Source organism: Camellia sinensis, chromosome 5 (assembly GCF_055761805.1).
Source record: "Camellia sinensis isolate YWXY chromosome 5, ASM5576180v1, whole genome shotgun sequence".
In the NCBI taxonomy this organism is placed as follows: Eukaryota; Viridiplantae; Streptophyta; class Magnoliopsida; order Ericales; family Theaceae; genus Camellia; species Camellia sinensis.
The window spans coordinates 133,880,043-133,904,275 of NC_138965.1; the positions used below are offsets into that span (position 1 = coordinate 133,880,043).

A 24,233-nucleotide genomic window follows, 5' to 3' on the forward strand; every position below is an offset into this window, starting at 1 on the left:
ACTAAAAGTTAGCTTTTAACTTATTTTGAATTAGATCACTTCTCTAATTTTTTATACCTTTTTTAAAAAAAAAACATTAAAAAAATCAAGAAAAGCCAATTTTTAACCAACTTTCCAAAATAACCCTTACTAAGGCCTGGTTTAGCATGTCTTAAAAAAGATAAAAAGTCAAAAAATTATTTAAAAAGTTAAAAGGTTATCATTATTCACAAAAAAAATGAATTTACACATAAAAAAATACAACTCAACTTTTTGCTGAAGTGATGGGTTGTTCGCGTTATTGATCTGCTGTACTGGTCTAGAAATGATTGTCTCCTTTGCGGGCAACCATTTAGATTGTGTTATTCGGCTCGTGAGGGCCCCCACTAGTCACATTTTGATAATCTGAACCGTTAAATATGTAGAACTTATTGAGTACTATATGCTTGTAAAAAATCACGTTGATCGAATATCGCTAACTATATGATCAAATCAGTTTTGTATAAATAAATAAAAAATCGATAGTATTATACTTAACTGGTGAACAAAAACTAATCTGATCAATGTGATTTCGATATCCGATCAATGTGATTTCGATATCAGATCAATGTGATTTTTTGCAGGCATATAGTACTCGACGAGTTCTATTCATTAAACAGCTCAGATTATCAAAATGGGACTCGTGGTGGCCTCACGGGCCGAACAATACAATCCAATGTTTGCCCGCGGAGGAGGCAATCATGTCCTAATCTCCTACACTCTGCCTAGAAAAATGTGTCGTACAACCTATTACACTTACTTCTCTTATACACTTATTTATACAATTTTTTATTACACATTTTTTCGTAAAAAGGCAAAAAGTTAACCCAAACATTTATCTTTTTCTACTCAACTTTTTAGTCCAAAAAAATAAAAAAAAAATGTACTTATTTAGGGCACCCCAAATAACCCCTAAGGTGTCGTTCAGCATGAAAGTTTTTTTTATTTTTTGGCTAAATTAGCCCCAAAAAAAAGAAAAAGACTAAAAAGTTAACAAGACAAAATGTCATATCTAAATCACAATCATTTCACTTTTTTTTCTTCACAAAAGTAAAAAAAACTAAAAAAACCAATTCAAATGAACTTTTTTGCCTGAAAATAGCCCAAAAGCCAACCCAACTTTCCAAATAAAGCCTAAAATAGTCAAAATAAATAAATAAATAAATAAATAAAAAAGGTCAACTCTTTTATTTATTTTTCTGCATGTCTTTTAAAAAAATGTTAAAAAAATCAATGAAAATAACCAATTTCTAAAACAACCCAGATTGACAAATTCATATATTTATAATTTTCAAAAATCACAAATATAATATATATTTTAAGTAAATTTCAAGAGATATATTTATAATTAATCTTTATTATTATTTTAGGTTAATTACATTTTTCACCCCTATAATTTCAATTTTGTTAATTTTTATTACGTGTACACCTTGAAAAATTGACAAATGCCGAAAAAAATATTCATTTTAATTTTAAATTTTCAAAGAAGAAACAAATTAAAACCTTTACAAATTTACAAATGCCTCAAAATTATTTTTTGACTTTCAATTTAGATAAAATGATCAAATTAAAACTAGATCTAAAGCAAAAAGATCAAATTATTCAAATTAAAATGATAAAGATTAAAGTAAAATTTAAATTATGGGGGTAAAAAGTATAATTAATCTTTTATTATTGAAAAAGATTATGGTGTGTACTATATGCACTTTATAATTAAAAAAAATGGCATAACTCTATATTTTTTTGAGTTATAACTAAAAAAAATTATAATCAAATATAAAAAATTTATAACTAAATATTTTAAAATAATACCATAATTAAATAGGTAAATGACATAAAAATATACTCCTATATGATTTGGAATGTGTGTAACAAAATTATTTTTTATTTTATTTTGGTAGGTCAAGTCGCGTGTTGCTTTTTAGCTCTACCGAAAATCACGCATCATCAGTTGACGAGGCTAATCACTCTTGACGTGGACCGTGAGCCTCTAACGCCAACGAAAAATTATGTAGTGGTGTTGGGCATGTGTCAAGATCCCTCCTTGCACTTCCTTCTCACATTTTCTATTTGCAGGTCATTGTGTTTATTTTTAAATCTAATTTCAAATTGTTCATATTTTAAAATTTGTTCAGTATATCAAACATGTAAACAATTAAGTTGATCGGATATCAGAAAGCATATGTTCGAAAAACTGTTTATTAAATTTTTAAAAAAAATAATTTTTAGTTCGATTTTTCCGAACACATGCTTTCTGATGTCCGATCAACTTGATTTTTTTTCAGATATGATATACTAAACAAATCTTAAAATATGAACAGTTCGGATTATTAAAATTGGACCTAAAAATAAATCCAATAACCCTGCAAGTAAGAAATGATGCAAAGAGGAGATCCTTGCTCCTTGGGCATTGCCACATGTGCCCCAACTCTACGCCAACACCCCACCCCAGATGCACTCCGTTTTAAATATTTGAAAATTACAAAAAAAAATATATTAAATATGATATATTTATTTTGGATAAAAATTATATTTGACACCTAAGTACTTTTAAATTTTATTTTAAAATCAAGTAAAATTGAATAGTTACAGAAGGTAGTTATTAATAGTTGGAGATAGTATCCAAATATGGTTGTCAACCATTGAAGGAGTGGCTGAAGGTGATTACCAACTGCTAAAAGTACTAGTCGAAGGTTGTTGCCACTAGTGATAAGCGGTTAGCGGTGACCGAAGGTAATTGTTAGCAGTGGGAAGTGATTGGTGAAAGTAATTATTTTTGTCAACGATCAAAAATAACGATCAAAAGTGATTACTGTCAGTAAAAAGTGGATGGCAATGAACAAGAGATAGTTAGCAGTCAAGGCCATCGATGATGGTGGCGAATAATAGTGATGAGTAATTACTAATGGCCGGAAAGAATGGGGGAAAGAGAAATAAATGAAAAAATAAATAAAATTAAACAAGTGAAACAATTTTTTTGTGTTTATAAAATTTGATCAAATTTGTAAATTGTTTACAATTTTTTTGAAAACTTAAATAAAATCAAAATAATTTTTATTTACAATTTTCAAAAATTATATAAATATAAATAAAAAATTACAAAAATAAACATTACCAAGTAGGTTAAGTTAACGTTTCTCAATCTCATTATTATTGACTCAATGAATTATCAAGGGTGGGCATTCATCGGGCTGGGCCGACACTATATAATAAAAGATTTCATGTCTACTCAAACCTGCACCGACCCTAACATCAGACCTCTAACACTGCCCAAGCCTGGACCAAAAAATAATTATAAATCCCAAACCCATCAATCGGGCTATATGTTAATTTTTTCTTAAAAATATTCCATAATTAAATTTAATCACAAATTATATTTTTAAATAAATATAATGTCATCATTATAAATTGAAGAATTTTGTGTATAAACTGAAAGATCTATAAAATAAATTCAATCAAATATCATCACAAATGTGAGTTTTAAAAAAATTAATAAAGATAAAGTCTAAATTCTAATAAAAATATATATTTTAATATATTATAATTAATTAATTTAATAGTGGGTTGCGCTGGGTCGAGTTGAAGATATAAATCTCAAATCCAACCCATTAATATATTGGGTTGAAAATGTTAGCCTATGAACTAAAACAACTTTTCAAATCCTAAAAAATAGGGTCGTGCTGGGTGGGCTAACAGGCTGATGCCCACCCCTAAGTAGGCTCTAGATGTTTTAGGTTTGTAACGCTCCAAATTTCTAACCCAAATAATAATACAACAATCATGGCTCTTTCAAGAAAAACTGAAAATAAATCTCCAAACTTACATTATATGACAATAGTTTTTCATGCAACAATACATTAATCCAACAACAAGTAAATAAACAAATAAATACCTTCAAGGGTTTACAAGTTTTCAAGGCTTGAGCTTGGTTACACAAAACGGTTATTCAAACCCACACAAACACAGCCCTTGGCTTACACACAGATTCACAACAAAATGAGAGCATTGTACTCCCAACACACATACTTCCACGCCCATAGTTGGGTGGGATCACCACATCTTTTCCTGCAGAAAAATCTCTTAGGGTGAGCATAAAACCCAGTAGGAAATCCTTAACAAAGTATATACATTTTATACAAGTCTCAAGAGATAAAATGCACAAGCCATGCTATGTCTTTTTGAAAGAAAATCACATCTTTATCTTTGAAAGCCATCATGCTCAATGATGTCATGCAATTTCAATTCTTTAAAACTTAACAATTCATTTCAAGAGCGGTAAATACGACTCTAGTAATCCCTAGGTCGGTGTCTATAAGTAGACTATAAAAATACTACCAATTTGTCATTTTTACCGGTATTAACCGGAAGGCTCGACACCTATCCACGCAGGTTTTCGGTCTTTCACCCCGCACTCTCAGGACAATTTATTCAGTATCATCTATACTACCTATCAAGACTTACCAACGTATTTACCCCAAAACCATTCCATGAAAACTTGTTTCTCAACATTCTTTTCTTAATGCAAGTTTTCAAATCAACTTATAAAATTTAATGTAATCAAATGAATTGATATGCCAATTTCACAAGATTAATATAAATACTTTTATTCTAAATCATCATCCACGGAATCACACAATTTCGTATTCTCAAGTATCCTCAACAATTAGTTATTTCAAGACTGTTTCAACGTTCTGAACAATAATTTCCAAAATGAACAACAATTCTCATATTCCCTAAAATTCATTATTTATATAAATATAAATAAGAAATTTTCCAAACATCCATTTATTTTGACACACAAAATAAATATAATAATATCGTTCATGGATTTTCAGTCTCCTTTAAAAAAATTTCCAAATTTTAGGTTTTCTCACCAAAACTATGCAACCCAAATCTTTTCAAAGAAAACTTTCAAAAATCATATTTTCTTCAATCAACGAAGATCAAAACCCATAAGATCATTCTAAAAGAACAAGAGACAAACCCACTTTCAAAATCGCTCAACTTCTTGAATCAACAATCAATTTTCAAAACTATTGAAAGATAATTTCGAAAATCATATAGATCCTGCAAATATATGTATATATATATAACTCTAAGAAAATTCTTACCTCAAGTTCTGAAGAAGAAATAAGATGAAACTGTAACAACCCAGATTTTTAATTATTCTGTAGAAATTATACTAATATTATTTAATCTCAGTTAGGAAAATATATAATTTATTATATATTATTATGTATAATTTTGTAAAATAATATAATTATTAAAAGTTTAGGGATCAAAATATAAATAAATAATTAATTTACCGTTGGTATACGATAAAGTGTAATTTAATTAGGAATTAAATTATTTATATAATTATATTAAAATATTGGGCCAAAGTGTAATTATTTTAAATATCTATTAAGGATAAGAATGAATCTATATAATTATGAATTAAATCTTAGGGAAAGAGACGCGTAGCCACGTGTTGGCCACGGACGGGGCTCACCTCCCTATAAATAGGGAGGCGTTTTACTTGGAGAAGAAAAGAAAGAAGAAAGGAAAGAAAGAAAAGAAAGAATAGTGGATGTTAAGAGGGTCTTTGATAGTGGAAAGAAATAGTGAGGTATTAAAGTTAAGGTGAGTTATATTATACCTTGAGTTACCAAAATATATTTTACGTATGTTTTAATATACCATAGTTTATTTTATACAAGTTATGTTTTATAAATTATTATAAACTATATTATTTCAGTTACGTGGATTATTTTCTGAACCTTATTTACTTAAAAGGAAACCCATGGATATGTTTGTTTATATTTTAAAGAATATTTGACTATGAGCTTATATACAATTATGTTTTGTAAGTACCACCACAGGAGTCTCACGCCTTAGGGGACTTAAATAACCATTAGCTTCTGTTTGACCACTTTGTGGCCCTCTGTCTGTCATGAATCCATTGACCTCTATTCTGTGCAGAGCAAAGTGCTGTGCGGAGCTAAGTGCTACACTATTGTGGAAGCCACCTCTTAAATCCGTACCTCTGTTCTGTGCGGAGCAAAGTGTTGTGCGAAGTTAAGTGTTACACTATTGTGGAAGCCACCTCTAGAATCCGTACGAGCCACCTCTTGAATCTGTACCTTTGTTCTGTGCGGAGCAAAGTGCTGTGCGAAGTTAAGTGTTACACTATTGTGGGAGCCACCTCTAGAATCCGTACGAGCCACCTCTTGAATCCGTACCTCTGTTCTGACTATCACTTCTATGACCTTTGTTCTGTTCTGTACCGTGATTATGGTTATTTATTTACATAATTTCTGTGTTTCAGTTTCTTCCACTTAAATGATCTGTTTACCAATGATTTATTCACCAAATTGAGTTATGTAAATGTTTCTGCCTAACTAACTATCTGTGGTTATTTCGTGTCCCTTATACTCTTGGTATAATATTTCTCACTCTGCCATGTGCTTATAGTTGTTTACCAATTTTCAAGAAATGGCTTTTGGAAAGTCTTAGATGCGAGGCTGCGGAATAGCCACACACAACACTTTTATGATTTTTTTTATGTAAATATCGACCTTTTTGGTCAATAAATTTTGTAATAAAAATAGAACCTCCAATGATTATTTTGGTACCCTTATTTAAATATTACTTCCACTCACGTTTATTAATTTGTCCAAGAATTGGCCGAAGATAACTTCAGTTACTGGCCATCACGATGCTTAACCCTTGGGTACGGGGAGCGGGTCGTGACAGAAACCTCCAAAATCAACAGTGTCGAAACTCAATCTCCACCACACACAACGAAGCCCTCTAGAAGTTAACCAACTTTAATGAAGAACCTATGGCAGAACTTTAATGGATCTTGAGAAATCAAGGTTTTGATCCAATTTGGCGTAGGGAAATGTGGAGATAAGGGAGAGAAAATGTTTTTAGAGAGAGATATATATACAAAAGTGATCTGAGATATCAGATTCACGAACTGATTTAATACATGGTCCGCTCGAGCGTGAAAAGTCCCGTTCAAGCGTCAAATACACCTTCCCAGTACTTTTGCAGATAGGTCAAACTTCTGGAACTAAGCATTCTCCGCTCGAGCACATAAACGGACGCTCGAGCGAACAAGCAACTTCTAATGCATTTTGCATTTTTGCTTCGGGGGCATTGCCTCTCAACCCTGCCAAGGCGCTGCCCTAAGACCCATCAAGGGGCACTGCCCCCTAGACTCCTGTGAGCTAACCGAACAGCTTGATCCCCGCCAAGGGACGCTGCCCCCTAGACCCCCGTGAGTTGACCGGACAGCTCGATCCCCGACATACTCAGGAAAGTGGCAAAATTGGGATCGCTACAACCTTCCCTCCTTAAAGAATTTCGTTCTTGAAATTTCAAATCAAACTATCCAAACAAAGGGTTTCTAGCAATCAAAACCACGCTATTTCATTTTCAAATCACAATACTAACTCTCAACCAAATTCCACCATTTCCACCATGGTTATATCATTAACAATAACCTCCCAAATACGCATAAACATGAAATTTCCCAAAAAGTAATGGCAACTCTAAATAACCTTATGCTTAAGACAACAACGCACATATCAACATGTGTTTAACAACTTTAAATACGTTTCCCTCAATTCTAGGGAATATTACAAAGAAAAACAACTTAAGTATTTTTAAATAAATTCGGATATTGGAGCGGACTTCCGTCTTCCGTTCCCACGTCACTTCTTCAACCCCATGGTGTCTCCACAACACCTTTACCAACGGTATAGTTTTGCCTCGCAGCACCTGCTCCCGGGTTTCTAATATTTGAACCGGTTGTTCTTCATAAGAGGCATCCTCATCTACCTCCAAGTCAGCCCAATCAAGCACATGAGAAAGGTCGGGTTCATACTTACTAAGCATAGTTACATGAAATACGTTGTGAACTCCCAAAAGTTGTGGCGATAAAGCTAACCGGTATGTCACTTCCCCAATTCGCTCTAAGATCTCAAAAGGCCTAATGAACCTTGGAGATAATTTACCACTTTTACCAAATCTCATCAAACCCCGCCTTGGTGAGATTTTTAGAAACACATGGTCACCAACTTCAAAAGATAAAGGCCATCTCCTCTTATCGGCATAACTCTTTTGTCAGCTTTGGGCCGTAGCTAACCTCTTCTGAATGAGAACAACTTTCTCGGTTGTCTCTCTAACAATTTTTGGACCCAGTAACAGTGCATCACCCACTTCGACCTAACAAACCGGTGATCTACAAAGTCGGCCATACAATGCCTCAAATGGTGCCATCCCAATACTAGCTTAGTAACTATTATTGTAAGCAAACTCAATCAATGGTAAGTGCCTTTCCGAAGGACCCTTAAAATCAAGGACACAAGCTCTAAGCATGTCCTCCAAAATCTGAATGATACGTTCCGACTGTCCATCAGTTTAAGGATGATAAACGGTGCTAAGAGTCAACTTAGTTCCCAACGCCTCTAGAAGGCTTTGCCATAACCGGGCAGTAAAACGAGGATCCCAATCCGACACAATAGTCACAAGGAGTCCATGAAGTCGAACTGTCTCTCTAATGTACAACTTTGCCAAGCTTTCAACTGAGTCGCTGGTGCACATTGGAATTAAATGGGTAGACTTAGTCAACCTATCAACAATCACCCAAACGGCATCATTGCCTCATTGTGTTCTAGGAAGCCCAACTATCAACTGATATAATACATGGTCCGCTCGAGCGTGTCAAACTTCTGAAACCAAACATTCTCCGCTCGAGCGCATAAACTGCCGCTCGAGCGGACAAACAACTTCTAATTCATTTTACATTTTTGCTTCAGGGGCATTGCCCCTCAACTCCGCCAAGGCGCTGCCCTAGGACCCGCCAAGGGGCCCCTAGACCCCTGCGAGCTGACTGGGCAGCTCGATCCCCACCAGGGCGCTGCCCTTGGACCCCCGCGAGCTGACCGGACAACTCGATCCCCGACATACTCAGCGAAGTGGCAAAACTAGAATCGTTACAAGGTTTCCTTTGGTGAAATTTTGAGAATTTATTTTCTAAATTTTTTTAAATAGTAGTTTGATGGAAAAATTTAAAAGCACTCATTATTTTTTATATTTTCATATGAATTTCATTTTTTTTTGTGTGTTTATTTATATTAAACTAGTTTCTGATTTCACAAGGAAAAAAAAAACTACCCAAAATCAACCAAACAAAACCAGTGTTTTATAACAAATTGGGAACTAATTTTTTTAATTAGCTTTTTAATTTTTTTTTTACAGAAGACGTGCACAAAAATAGAGAGAAAGATTGACTTTTTGGTAATTTAAACTCTAAATTTGTAAATAAAATCTAATTCAGAACATTTGTTCATCTTTGTTAAAAGTAGGGGTGCTAGTGAATTGGGTGGCCTCTTATCCACATCTGTTCAAACTTAGGTGGATTGAGAAAAATTAATATACATCTGTTCGCTTAATTAGCGGATGTATATTGAGTGAGTCGTGCAAAGGTTGGCAGATGGATGCAAATTATTTTTTAAAAAACTATTTTTCAATACTTCTTTACTATTTTGAACTCAAAATATTTTATTGTTAATTTTTTAAAATAAAAATAAAGGCCTAACTTTCAAATTTCATAAATAACAAATAGAATTACTATATAAAATGTCCCTTCTTTAACACACAAAAGTATATATATATATATATATAAACTTACTTCTTAGGATTCTTGATGAATCCGGTTGGATCAGGTCGTTCCCTATCCGCCGTTCATCAAAATTTAGGTTGATTAAAAAAAATACATCCACTAAAACTATCTATTATGTAGCAAATTAGTTCGGACCATTCAATTTTGGTGAATCAGTAAATGCTGATCCGCCCCTAATTGATGGACACAAATCACAAATAAATTTTGCAACATTTGGCAACAATTTATCTACCTTTTAATCATTTTAAAATGAAATATATATATATATACATTTATAACAAAAAAAAGTCATAATTTAAGAGATAAGAAATAAAATTAACTAAAAAACATTTGACCAATAGCATTTTTTTATTATTAATTTTTTCAGAGAATATATATATTGTATTATTATTATTATTATTAATCCTCCTATAGTCTAATATTGGGAAAAAAACCAATAATAGGAAAAGTTATGCGTTGGTTCTGGATATAGTCACGTGATGTCTTAGATGTATCCTAATTGTTGAAGATGGTGAGATTTATAATTTTGTATTAAATGATTAAAAAACATGAATGTACATGAAAGTTTATAATTGGTTTCATGTATCCTAGACTAATTGCTCATTTTGCCTCAAAATATTAACTCTTATTCTATTTTTTATTATTTTAAAATATTAATCTGTTTTCAAAAATTAAAGAATAAAATAATATGAATTTACTAACAAAAATTAAAATTATAATAATTGATATTTTAAAAAAATATACAATCAAAGAGAAATTTTAAAAAAATAATATTTTTAAAATATAATAATTGTATTATAAAAAAAAAAGTTAAATCCTTTGGGATAATTTTTTCATTAATGGGGTAGCATGTGGAACTTTTGTGCTGACACGTGGGCCATTTAAAATATGTAGGTAGAAGGCGTGATTCCGTGAGCTGGCTACGCAATCTAAATGCCGGCACCGAGTGGGATCCACTGATTTTTTAACTGATTCACGCGAGACACGTCAGTGTTTGGACCACCAGATCACCAAAACAGTGGTGGGGACCACTTCTTTTACGGCCTCAAATAAGATGCACAAATCATACCTCCATCTAATTTTGAAATTCTGGAAAGACATTAATGATGTGAAAATTTAAAAAAAAAAAAATTAAGATCAAAATATCATATTATATGAAATTCAAACACCAATTAAAATTAGACCATCTCCAACGGTGAACCAAACCTGGCATCAAATCTAAAATTTGGTGAAAAAGCCACTTTTTTAAGCTCCAACGGTTTCACCAAATCGATATCAAATCTAGAATTCAGCAAAAATGGTACCAAACTGAGTGCAGGCGAAGCATTTCACCAAAGCACTGTTCCTAACCATTGGGATGAGACGAACGGGTCGACCATCCGGTTGACCAACCGGTCACCCCGGAGAAAGTTCAGACCGTTCACAAAAAAGTTCAAACCAGTCCAAAAAAAAAAATTTATTTTGCCTAGGTGGTCGACCACCTGGTCGACCGGCCGGTTGACCACCAAAAGTTCAAAAAAAAAAGGTTGAAACCGGTATAAAAAAAAAAAAAAAAATTTTGCCGTTACCGGTTGACCGGCCGGTCAACCAACCGGTTGCCCAGCGCAATTTGATGAAACGGATTTGATGTTGAACCGTTGGAGCGCGAAGTATCAAATTAAGGAAATGACCCCTTTTTGACTCAGATTTGATGAAACATTTGGTACACCGTTGGAGATGCTCTTATTAAATCTCTTAATTTATAGCTTTCAATTTTTTTCAATTAGATATACACATTCCAAGTGACATGGCTACTGGTTGACCGTCTGATTTTGAGTACCACGAAGATGATCATATTTTGTTATGCTGAAAATTTGAACAGATATGGCTTCGTTGGAAATTATCTTTTTGGTTAAAAAAATACAAAAGATAAAATAGATAAAATAAGTTAATAAAATAAAATATTACGTTCAAATCATAATAGGATTGCTTGGTTTCCAGTTTTCTAAATACTTTTCAGAAAATTTTACTTTCTTATTTTTTGTGTTTTTTTGTTTTTACTGAATTTTTTTAATATTTTAAGCAATTTTTTTACTTTTTAGACACACCTTACTTAGATGTATCTAAAAAGTAAAAAAATTGTAAAAAAAATCTTTTAAAAATTCACTAAATACTAAAAATACAAAAAAAAAATACAAGAATTCAGTATATTTTTTGTATTTTTATGTATTTATTAATTTTTTTAAATATTTTTTCACAATTTTTTTACTTTTTAGATACATCTAAGTAAGGTGCATCTAAAAAAGTAAAAAAAAAGGTTTAAAATTTAAAAAATATTCACTAAAAACAAAAAAACACAAAAATCAAAAAAATTAATTTTTAAAAAACTTAATCTAGAAAACTCAAACCAAACACATTGAATAATTTTACTTTTTTCTCTCATAAAAGTTTAAAAAAGTCAAAAAAATCAAAAAAACTAACTAAAAATATCAATTGTCAAACCGCAACTATAACGAGTGCAAATTCAGAGGGAAAAAAAAATTGCATCTCAATGATAAATGTTATAAATATTAATAATTTTAATTTTAATTTTTTCTATGTATTTGTAAATATTTTTTTAAAAGAACACTGATTTGTAATTGTCTCAAATTTTAATCACCTTAGAGCATCTCTAATTGTAGACCATTAGAGCTGCTATTGCTATAGTTTGGTAGTTGGAGATCAAAAGTATGCTCCAATGGTTAGTTATGATAGCTGCCATATGTGTCAATTCAAGCAAAACCTCCTTTCTCTCCTCTCCTAGCAAAACAAATAAATTTTTACAAAATCGTTATTTTTGCGAAACCAAATACAAAAATTGGTACATTCGAGACGACCGTCTGAATAACTGCTCAATCGACTAGGCAATCATCCGAACACACCAATTTCTGTCATTGGTTCTGCCAAAATAACATATGATCATTAGAGCACCATTGTTATAATTTTATAATTTTCTATTATTCATTATAACAATGGCAATGCTATTATAGCATTTGCCATTAGAGATGTTTTCAGTCCAAGTTGACTTATTAACCTGTTGAGATTCTAATTATTTTTATAAATTATTTTTTCATTACCTTTTAGGAAAAATTAGTCTAAGGTCCCTCTCCCATATTTAATAATGGGAGAGATTCATAATACTATTTTATAATGTCAAGGTCCTCCATCCCTCACACTCATATATTAGAGAAATTTCTCAAATCAAACCTTCTCCCTCTTTCTCTCTCTCTCTCTCTCTCTCTCTAAACTCTCTTTCTCTTCTCCTATCTACATCTCTTTCTCTCTCTAAAATGTTCTCTCTCTAAATAACAGTCTTGATTTTCCAAATTGTTCCCATTCCCACCACCACCACCGCTATGCCCATACTTGTCTCCAATCTCTGATCTTCTTGCTGGAAACGTATGGTGGAAGGATCGAACGTCGCTACAGTCCTTAGATCGGCCAAATCCTAGCTCCATGTAGTCTTTTCTAGAGAGCAACCTTTCCTTGTTTCTCTCTGCGAAGTTATGCTTCAGTGGTTCGGTGAAATCTCCGATTAGCTACATCTCTCACTCTTCTTCTTCTTCTTCTCCTCTAGGTATCAATCATGTCTCTTTGCTCTGTTTTTAATTTTCATTTCTTGTTTATTTCTCGTTTCTTGACTTTTTCTTCTCTCTCTCTCTCTTTATATATATATATATATATATACACACACATACATAGACAAATGCATATTCATGTATTTATGTCAGTGATTGATGTTATTTGGTTGACATATATGCCTCTTAGGTGCTATCAATCCTTATGTTGGGCCAGTCTATACAGAGCTTTGCTCTGGCTTTGGTCGAGATGAACGGTGGAATTGGTCGAGGTACGCGCAAACTGGTCTGGACATCCTGAGTTATCAAAAATATATATATATATATATATGCCTCTAATAAATGGAGACGTGAAACTATTTTTGAACCAACCACCAACCAAATTCCAATCATGTGTATATCTATTCGGTTCCGGGGAACTTCTTCAATGCTTCAATGTCTCTGGCTATTTCTTTTCTACTATCCGGTGAAAGAAATTATTTTTGTCAAATTCACTTTTCACGTATTCATTTTTTTTTTTTTTTGTGGATAAATAAAACACAACAATACGAAATTAGGCGTCAAATCTGGTAAAGGAGATTTGTGGATGCATTGATTCAAATTAGTTCGAGGGTTTAATTCCATTACTTAGATTATGAGCTACGCCGAAAAGATAAGATTTTACAACATAGCAAACTATATTCAGCCTCCTCCACACAGAATTACTGTAGATTTGTCTTCCACTGCATCCCGGTATTGAACATAGCAGCAAAAGAATCAAAAAAATAAATGGAAAAAAGAAAAAAAAAAAAAAAAAAGATTTCATGTGAACCATCAGTATAGACTCAAATCAAAAGAAGTTGTAACAGAAAGCAATGGAAAGACAAACTGAGAAATAGTTTCAAGCTTCCTCTTCTTTGGTATGGTGCCCGGTTTGCTCCTCACCTTTTCCTTTAGATCACTGAATAATTTTCCGGCATCAACAGGAGGAGATGACTCTTCTGAGGAAGTGGCCTTGACTTGAAGAATAGAAAACCTCCCGGGTTCTGCTTTATCAATTTCCCAAAATAACCACGCACAACATAAGTTCGTTTTTCTTATGCAAGTTTGCATTTTTCCAAATGCAATTTAGAAACTACATAAAACCCAAGTAAAAGAAAGTTGAAAATGTGAAACTGAAATGAAGAGAAGAGCAGTAAACCATGCTAAGAGGAACTTCAACTATGTGTGTGTTCGACGAAATGCCTCACAGAGAGGAGGCATACCTGAGAGAGCTGTTTCAAGGAAGTGGAAAAGGCTGGGGTGGACAAGAGGAGGGGTGGAAGAGAAGGCAGTGATGAGCAGCGAGGTGGGTAGTTGGCAGTGGTGGTGGAGGGTAGCCGACAGGGCATTAAGGTGGCGGTGGCCGCCGTGGAAGTGGATGCCATGTAAATTGGCTGCCCAAAGCAATTCCCAAGGCTTCCAAGGCTTTTGTCTGTGTCTCTCTGCTTGTATATCTACCTCTCTTTCTCTATCTACTCTCTCTGTTATGTTGTGCTCTCTATTATTTTGATATGAGTTGGGAGTTTTTTTTAGTAATATTATGCAATCAAAAATACATATTCTTAAAAATAAAATATATAAATTAATTATATTTATTTTGCTTGTGGATGACATTATATTAAATATAAATTTATTTCATGTAATTTTTCATTTTTCATTTTTTTATTTTGAAAAAGAAGGTAATTACAATGTAATTTTTTTAAGTTTTTTATTTTTTTTGGTTGTGAAAAGTGGTAATTTTCATATAATAATCTCATTTAGAATGACTATGTTATTTGATCTGAACTCAGTTTTGTTTTGTTTTGTTTTTTTTGTTGGAGAAATGGTAAATTTCAAATGAAAGTCTTATATTGCATTAAATTTCTGTTAATATAAATTACTATTTCTTTTTAGGACTTTTCTTAAGCGTGCAACTTACGCCTTCCATTTACGCATTTTCATTCTTTTTAACATCCTTTCTGCCCATAATACATTTTATTTTAGCCACTGATTCTGCTAGGTCACACGTGGAGGAACTGAGCTTCCTCATTGGTTCATTTCCTATCTTAAAAATACAGGCTCTCACTTCATACACTCAACTGACTCTGTATATGCTGCTGTGAGCTTTCATGTGGGCTTATTATCCTCGGTTTATTTTAATAATTTTAAATGTTTGTATCGTAAGATTTATTGTATAAATTATTTATTAAAAAAATTAAGTTAATCAAATATTCAGAATCACGCAATTATGTCCTAATCGTTTTTTAAAAAACAAATAGTGTATTATCAAAATAATGTTTGCCATTTATTTTTTAAAAAATAAATATGATCTCATTACGTGACTATGAACGTCTGATTAACTTTTTTTTTCTTATTATAAATAATTTATTTCATTAATCTTATAATGTGAACGGTTTAAATTATTGACATAAATTAAGAATAAGCCCCACAAGGGGCACAACACAACAACATCCGCAAGTCCCACACCCACGAGTGCACACACAAACTCATCTCTATTAATGGCTGCTTGTGAAGAAATTTATGAAGAATCGGTCTCGTTTGGGAACAGGCTAATTTAGTAACTTTTTGACTATTTGGCTAAAATATAAGTTAAAAAAAAATCAGTATGTTTGGAATGACTTTTTGACTTTTTACGAAAAGATGTGTAAAATGTAGAGAGAAAAGAGAATCTTTGACTTTTTGATATGTTTTGTTGGCTTTTTGGCTAATTTACTAACTTTTTGACTTTTTAACTAAAAGGGAGGGTTCCCAAACGAGGCCGAAATTAAGAAAAAAAAGGAGAAAAAGTTTAACTTCTTTTTTCTTTCTCTTTTCTTTTCATTCTCCTAATCCAAGATTCAAACACAATTTAAAATGTCAAATTAAATTAGCATAATTTTGGCATAGCTTAAAACTCACAACTAGAATTGTGTAAAATACTAAACAATCCGCTAAAATCGTCCAATCCGCAATGATCCGCACCGCTCAATCCACTAATCACAAATTAAATTTTGAACTTTATAATTTGCTTTCGAAACTGCTCCGTTCTGCTATAATTAATACATATAAATTTTTAGAATCTCTAATGAAATATTAAAGTAAAAATGAGTGTAAGGGAGATTTTAAATGTGAAATTTATTACAAATTAGTAGTTATATATAAAAAAAAATATTATGTAAAATTAGTTTGTATTATATGAAAAATATTATACAAATTAGTATTATATATTATGTAAATATTTGATAATTATTTAAAAATATTTTTCAATCAACTAGCAAACTAAAACCACCCAAATCACAATTTGGTTATTCGCCAATCTATTATTCACAATTTGATTTATAATTTCACTTTTAAACTGCTCGAACTGCACCATGCGCACCTACTCACAACATTGTCAAATGATTTCCATGTACATACTACCCATGTAAGGAATAAGAATGTGTTGAACTCAAGTAATAAACTTGTTTCATAACTAAATAAACATATTACAACACTCACAGGAGATTGATTATTTTTAAAACCGTACATTTAAATCCTTACTCACCACTTTAACTTTAAAACCATACATTTAAATCCTCAACTATCAAAACCCATACGAAGAAACCCTTTTCTGGAGAGGGTGAAAGTGTAGCAATGCCCTTTGCCTATTGACTTGGTAGACAAGCTACCTTGATCCATATTCGGCTTCGATTCGTTATATTCAGCAGCTCCAACAAGCCCTGAAGTCTCTTGCTGCTTAAAATTCTATGAAGACAAGTTTAAAACTCTTTACATTTGATCCTACGAACCCAAAGAATAGTATATATTCTCCACTCTCAGATCTCGCAAAGAGAAAATGAGTTTTTTCCTCTGACTTTCTCTCTCATTTCATTCGTGGAGAGAAGAAAAAGGTCTAAATGTACGTTTTAAAATTGAGGGGGTAAAGTGAAATTAACCCATTGTTGTATTATTTATTACAATCCTAAGTTCAGAAAGATAAATGCATTAGTCTATAGGTTTGAGATCACAAAGCTGATGAAGAGGAAATGGAGGATCAAAGTAAGAGCCATTGAGAATAGCATATGTGACAAGCTTGTTTGCAACCTCAGTGGCATGTATTCCATCCCAACTCACATAGTTGTACGGATCACTACAAGCTGTTGCTGTGAGAGTACTCCCATTGATCACCTTAGTGTTTCCACAGTACACCTTAGGGTCAAAATTGTAATCTCCATCCCCATATCCACAACATGCTCTTGGACCATACTTCAATCCTGTTTCATCATCAAACATGTGAGTGTGACAACCTTGAACTTGTTCTATTTGTGTGTCAAAATAATGAAAAATAAATAGTGGCAACAAAAACATAAATTGCAATATGATATAGTTGGCATGTTTGCAAGTACATTAGTTAATACTTCTAACATTATTGTAAAATTACAGGGAAATAATATCTCTTATCTCTATATGGATTCAAGAAAAGAACCCCTTTTGGATGAATAGTAGGGTTTCAGGGTAGAAGACTATGGTTTCAACTTCCTCACTTTTCCCTAGTGTATTCATGAAGAATTTGTGGAGAGAAAATAAAAAAGAAAGGAAAGGTGGGAAAATTTTTTATTTATATCTCTTGTTTTTTCTTTTTCTTTTCTTTTTTTCAAGCCTGTAGTATAAGGAACAGGGAATCAAATTCTTAACCTTGTAATTTAGTACAAAAGTTCTGGCCAACTAGACTAATCTTACTTATTATTTTATCTTTTTCTTTCATAAACAATCCACAAATTTAAAATCTCACGTTTGCAACTTTTATAAAAGTATAAGTAGTACCAACTTTGTAAGCAATTCTAATTATTATTATTTATATAATAAAACAGACCAGTTTTTAAAAAATGTCTTATATGCCATAATTAAGAATTTAAATTAAATAAATTTAACAATTATGAAAATGTCCTATATAATACAGTTGAAAATCTAACGATTAATGTTGTTTCCAAATAATGAAGTGATTCAAGGACAGAATTTTACTAGTACATGTATACATTAGTTGTCAATCCCATAAATTGAAGATACACATGGTATGATATGAGTTATGTGACTTTTTTGAGGCATTGGTTTGAATCGAACCATACCATGAGATGTGGGGTGCTGGAAAAGCTCCAGCAGAACAGCATGAGTATCCACATATATCAGAGAAGCATCTGGGATTGCCTGTCTGGTTTGATTCAGAGCTTCCTTCAACATGTTATTGTAGTCCACCACTGCATTATTATAGGAAATTACGCATCCGAATGCGTCAAGGTCGGAGCAGTTGTGTGGTAGCTCCGCCAAAAACGACGGGTAACAACCCACCGGTGCTAGATTAAGTACCAGAAATGTCCGTCCTCCTAGCCCGTATAATTCCTTGAATTTCCACAAACATTAAGGTCACTAGACCATATATTATGCAGTCTAAGTTTGGTGGACATTGTAAATTATATAAATTTTTGAGCAAATTTCACTTCACCCCTTATGGTTTGGGTCATACACGGTTTATTCCCTATTATTTAAAAATAATCACATAACCCTGCACGTGATTTGTGAACTAAAATGCACACTAACTTCTATTAACAAAACATGTAAATTAACCTTTATACTCTCGTCTTCTTCCTCTTGCTCACCAATACACTTGCACAATTTCCATGGGAAGTCAATTGCTCATGGATTACCCACCGTATTCGACCAAAAAGGCTGGAGTTGTCCATGGAGTTGTAGATTCACTATCTTTTCTCTTTTTTTCTATTTCTGATCTGGGTTTTTGTTCAGATTTGTGAATGTTTCTATTCCTGGATTTGGTTCTCAAAGTGTTTCAAGTTATGATTCTGATAGTTTGGTTCTTGCACTTTTTTTCCTTTGGTGGGTTTTGATGTTTTGGGATTATTTTGTTGGGTTTTCATTTTCGGATAATACTTGTTCTATGAACTGTTTTGGAAATTTTCTGAAAAATACAAGCTTTTTAGCAAACATGAAAGTTGTTTTCAAATTTTTAAAAATTGTTTTTGCACACACAGCTTCGAAGTCAATTTGAGAATACGAAGCTCACCAGTTTTCAAGAGTCATTGGAAAACCAGACCGGTGAAAAACCCACTGTATTCAACCAAAATTCATAACATAATCAAGGTAATTAAACCCACCAACCAGAAATTCAATAAAAATTGAACAAAGAAATTAAACCCATCACCACACGTAATCAAATCAAGATTAGTCACCCATAGCAAAACAGAGTCCAGTGAAGTTCATAACACAATCAAGCTAATCAAACCTACCAACCATAATAAAAAATTGAATAATGAAATCAAACCCACTAGAAAGTTTTTGTTGATTGCTTGCCACTGTTTTGACCCAACAAACTTCATTGATACATACAGTGGTAGCCATTAGAGAACAAATGAAAAAAAAAAATTATGTGTATGTATGTGTATATATATATAGGTTTAGGGAAGAATGACATGTTTTTGTAAATTTAAAGATGTGTAAGGATATTTTAGTTTTAAATAAAACTTATTCTCTTCATGGACGTGTAAACCGATAGTCAGTTAATTTGGATGAAAAATAAACGGTAGACTTTAGTTAACAAATCATATAGAAGTTATATAGTTAATTTCTAAACATTAAGAGTAAATTGCATATGGTCCAAATCATAAGAAGTAAAGTAAAATTTGTCCAAAACTTTTTGATATAAGTGCGGTGAGTGTAGTTCTAACAATAGTGCATTCATTCTCCTTGAGTGTGACCCCTATCAAGATCAAATGCAGTGCTACCGGTACTCCACTTTGGTGCAAGATTAAGTACCAAATTTCATGATATATATATATTCAAGTCATTGGTCCATTTATTATGCAACCTAATTTTGTGATATATTGTAAATCAATAAAAAGAAGCACATAAATTTTTTTAAAAAGTCTACAGAATGTAGCACTAGCAGTAGTGCATTCATTTTACTGGAATGTAAACTTTATCTGGGACGAATGTAATATGGTCAACAACTCCATTTTAATGCAAGATTAAGTATACTTGTCTATTGAGTCCATATAATTTTTGTCACAAACATTAATGCTAAAAACGCAAAAATTTTCACTAAAAAACAATTTTAAAAAAGGGTGCACAAAATTACATTCATTCTGGTGAAATGCATAACACAGTAATGTGTTTTTAGCATTTTTATTGCGAATTTATACTATATTGACAAAACCCAAGTCGGTGAAAATGCTGACCTTAATGGTGGCGGCAATTTGGGAAACCACTTGAGAAAGCATAATCTTTGATCCACTCATGCCAAGAGATCCTAAGTCGGAAGTGAAGTCATTCTGACCAATATAGAACGTGAATATTGATTTTTCAAATATGTCTGGCTGTGGAAGATTGTTTGATCCTGTAAATCAATCAACATTCAAAGTTATCTACCTAAAAAAAAATAAAGTTCAAATTCTCGTTAGAAGTATACATTTTTTTTTTTTTGATAAAAATCATTTTTTAAAAAAAATATATTTTATGATGTAGGGAAGGGTATTGAAAAAAAGAGCAAAGAACAAAATTGAACCACGACCAAATTCGAATTAAAAATATTCTCTCTACGAACGAATAATATTAAGAAAACTCTCAATTTTTATTAATTAAATATCAATTTCAACCCCATAACTCTAAGGCTTACAACTTTATAGTTAACCTATTTCTTGGAGAATAAGAAACTAATAAAATAAGAAATAAAAATCATAGCTAATAGAATACAAAACTTGCATCAAATCAAAATTAAGAAATTAAATAAATCTATACTATTATATACTAAATTAAATATGCCTAACTAAATATTAATTATAAAATATAAAATAAAAATATATAATGTTATGCATCATTTTATCAAACATATTTTTCAAAAAATGTCTTCTGAAAAAAAACACTTTGTTGTGTTTAGTTGTAATCTTGAAAATCATAGTATTGGTGGTTCTAGTAGTGATAGTAAGGTAGTGTGGGTGAAGCAAAGGTGGTGGCAACAACAATGATTGTAAGTGGTGGTGGTAAAAAATGCTTTCAGCCAAAATTAACTCGTTTTTTTTTAATAACAATTGAAAATACTTTCTATTGACTTCACTTTTCATCATACTAAATATTAAAAAATGTCAAAAACATTTTCTACCCAAATAAGAGTAGATAAAATAATCAATTGAATATAGAAGCACCACGGTGCACTCGATTTTTACCATTAGATTGAGGTTCATCAACTTTAACCTTGAAATGCTTCATTTGGTTGAGCTGAATGGCCAGAGCAAAAGGGCTTAGCCCAGAGACAAATAGGGAACTTTTTGGCAGGAGAACTGTTGATGCCAATGTTGCAAAGTTGGCCCCGTGTCTGTAATCTGATCCAATTGATTGCAAATATGGGCTCAAAAATGGCAACCCTAGAGCTTGAGCTACCAAGAAAAAAATACAATGTTAATTGACCATTAAAAGTTGCTAAAAAGTGATTCAAAAATAAAAATCTATACAGAATTGTATATCAGAATGTAGTAATAATCAGAATGTAGTAATAATAATCTTGAAAATGTAAATTACATTGATGGGTTTTTTGTTTATAAAGTGATAGTACCCAATAATGGCTAATTTTCAAGTATCATTTGTTTTAATTTATCCAATGTTATGCTTGATTAAACGTACGTATTCGTGACCATTTATTCGTGACAAAACCGGCGACTAAAATATTTAGTTGGGGAAACTGAAAATTCGACTTTTGGCGACTAAAAAAGGACTTTTGGTGATTAAAAATTTAGTCGCCAAAGGCGTGTTTTCTTGTAGTGCGTTGAAGTGCCATTCTAATAAGATCGGATCATTTGTCTAAATCATTCTTTCAATCAAATCACAAAATGAATCTTAGAAGTGGCATAGGAGAAAGCGAATCTTAGAGATGGTAGGAGACAAGGGATATAATAGATTTGGACAAAGACTCTACTGCTAGTAATAAGACTACCTGGCTAGATTGGTTAAGAGATCATTTGTTTTCAATTATCTTTGTTTCTCTATTTCAATATAAGATATTAGGAATCCTTATACATGAAAATTTTGAAATATAATGATACGCCTAAAATTACATTGAGACAAAATTTTTGGAGCCTGCTGGATTTTTAATATCAAAATTGATGTGATGCCACCCAAATTGAAAACTTGGGAGTCCATTTTGGAGGTACCATTGGATGTTGAAAAATGGGCCTCGCTTTGGTAAGTGGTTCACATCATTCCAAAACTATCTCACATGGATATGGACCAATAAAAAAAATGTGAAACCTACTTAGCCTTGCACTTATCTCACAATTGGAACTATACATGATGATGACATCGAACAACCCAACTTATTATTATTTTTTTACTATTGAAATTATATCACATTATTTTTTTAAGTCACTTAAAACTTAGGAGGAATTATTTTATTTTTAAAAAATTTCAATTAGATTGTGTATTTTTTTTCAATTCTGTTGGTTATTTTATATATCGCATAAGAAAAAAAATAAGAAATAATAGGTATGAAACTAATAGAATTATAAGAACATGCCACGTAAAGTATGAGGTAAACCTATGTGATAATTTTTCTAAAACTTAATTAGTTAATATATTTCAAAAGTCTCTCCACTCATTGTTAATAATTTTTTAGTTCAGTGATTTAACAAAAATTAATTAATTTTTAGTATATAATTAAATCATTAAACACTCTTGAGATTGTGTCTTTGAAAAGTAGTTGAGCACTGAAAAGATAATGGAAGATCCAATGAAGAACAAGACAACTGCACTATTTGTGTGAACACAGTTCAACAACACAAACAAAAAATGCCAATGTTCATATCAGCCAAATGGATCCTCATCCTAAGAGAAACATTATGCTCACTGTTTGGCTGAAAAGAAAATGCAAGAAAGTGTGCCTGGCATCTGTGTGTGTGTGTTCACACTTCACATTTCACAATGAGATAACTTGTGCATCAATTTCCATCTTCCAACAAAGAAAATGCAAGTTTGCAAAAAAATTAAGTCAGTAAAGAAATTAATTATCTAAAAATTTACCTAAGAAATCAATCATGAGCCTCCCATCAGTAGCCCGACCGGCCGGTTTCTTGAAGTAGGTCATCCCAAAAGGCCCGGACTCTGCGGGAAAAGCTGCCCAAAACCCGCCCGTGTCGGAATTCGAATCGCCAAAGTTGAAAATAGCCTCAAAAGCACATTTGCAATCTGCTAGTCGTCCTGATATTGCCATGAACATCGTAAAAACCGCTAAGAGTCGCCGCAAAGTGACTGGAATTTGGAATGAGCAAAAACCCATTTGGGAAAGAGGTTTTTTTATCATATTAAAGTACTAGAAAATGCCCACAAAGCTCATGAGATTGAGAGAACTTAGCTTTTTGTTGAATTATTGCACACTTGCCTTCTACTCATATAGAGGAGGAAGCAAACACTTTTTAGAGCAAGGACAGTGAGACATACACATGACAATGTAACTATTTGATTAAGAGCTGACTTATATGGAGCTCCCACTAAAACGAAATTTGAAGGAGGTATGTAGCGGTAGTAGCCTACTGATCTTATCCCATTACTGAAAAGGTTAGGAAAAAATTCAGTATAATGGTGATATTATACAATCACCAACATATAGTACTATCATTTAATAATGTATTACTATGTAGACATAATAAACTATATTATGTGTACATATGTGGTTACAAATTTATCTTGAAACATGTAATTATATTTGAATAATAAGATTTACTATTTTTAAGAGTGGCTCGTCTATTAAGCAAGTTAAACTGCCTAATATTTAAGGAAATAATTCTCTATTTTAAGATATTTCTAACAATAAATCTTACTGTTATTAAATCACACCTTGTAAGAAAAAAAGAAATATACAAATTTTTCATCAATCATTTTATTCATTCTTATCTACCAAACTAACTAGGCAT

At 32.0% G+C, this 24,233-nt stretch overlaps 1 protein-coding gene and 2 long non-coding RNA genes across 3 annotated transcripts; 1 reads left to right on the plus strand and 2 right to left on the minus strand.

Annotated features, from left to right (window-relative positions):
- The first annotated feature begins 12,887 nt into the window (after positions 1 to 12,887).
- On the plus strand, positions 12,888 to 14,903 carry LOC114322531 (uncharacterized). Its single transcript, XR_003650786.2, has 3 exons — positions 12,888 to 13,286; positions 13,478 to 13,559; positions 14,253 to 14,903. It is a non-coding gene; the product is annotated as an uncharacterized LOC114322531 (long non-coding RNA).
- On the minus strand, positions 14,087 to 14,673 carry LOC114321971 (uncharacterized). The gene is made up of 2 exons (XR_003650496.2): positions 14,532 to 14,673; positions 14,087 to 14,312 (listed from the first exon to the last, which is right to left on the minus strand). It is a non-coding gene; the product is annotated as an uncharacterized LOC114321971 (long non-coding RNA).
- Positions 14,904 to 16,729: 1,826 nt separating the features above from the next.
- On the minus strand, positions 16,730 to 23,936 carry LOC114318732 (GDSL-like Lipase/Acylhydrolase superfamily protein). The gene is made up of 5 exons (XM_082869828.1): positions 23,344 to 23,936; positions 21,498 to 21,707; positions 20,514 to 20,671; positions 18,393 to 18,663; positions 16,730 to 17,540 (listed from the first exon to the last, which is right to left on the minus strand). Exons 1-5 carry the CDS (start codon positions 23,621 to 23,623, stop codon positions 17,272 to 17,274), a joined length of 1,188 nt encoding a protein of 395 aa, XP_082725954.1. The 5' UTR covers positions 23,624 to 23,936; the 3' UTR covers positions 16,730 to 17,271.
- Positions 23,937 to 24,233: the final 297 nt, after the last annotated feature.

What these genes read in the sequence shown, in the direction of transcription:
- LOC114318732 (XM_082869828.1), bottom strand. Translation starts at nt 23,623, where the DNA reads ATGATAAAAAAACCTCTTTCCCAAATGGGTTTTTGCTCATTCCAAATT. An exon ending in GCTCATGATTGATTTCTTAG is followed by an intron (nt 21,708 to 23,343) that starts GTAAATTTTTAG and finishes TTTTCTTGGTAG; the next exon opens with CTCAAGCTCTAGGGTTGCCA. An exon ending in AAATTGCCGCCACCATTAAG is followed by an intron (nt 18,664 to 20,513) that starts GTCAGCATTTTC and finishes TGGAAATTCAAG; the next exon opens with GAATTATACGGGCTAGGAGG.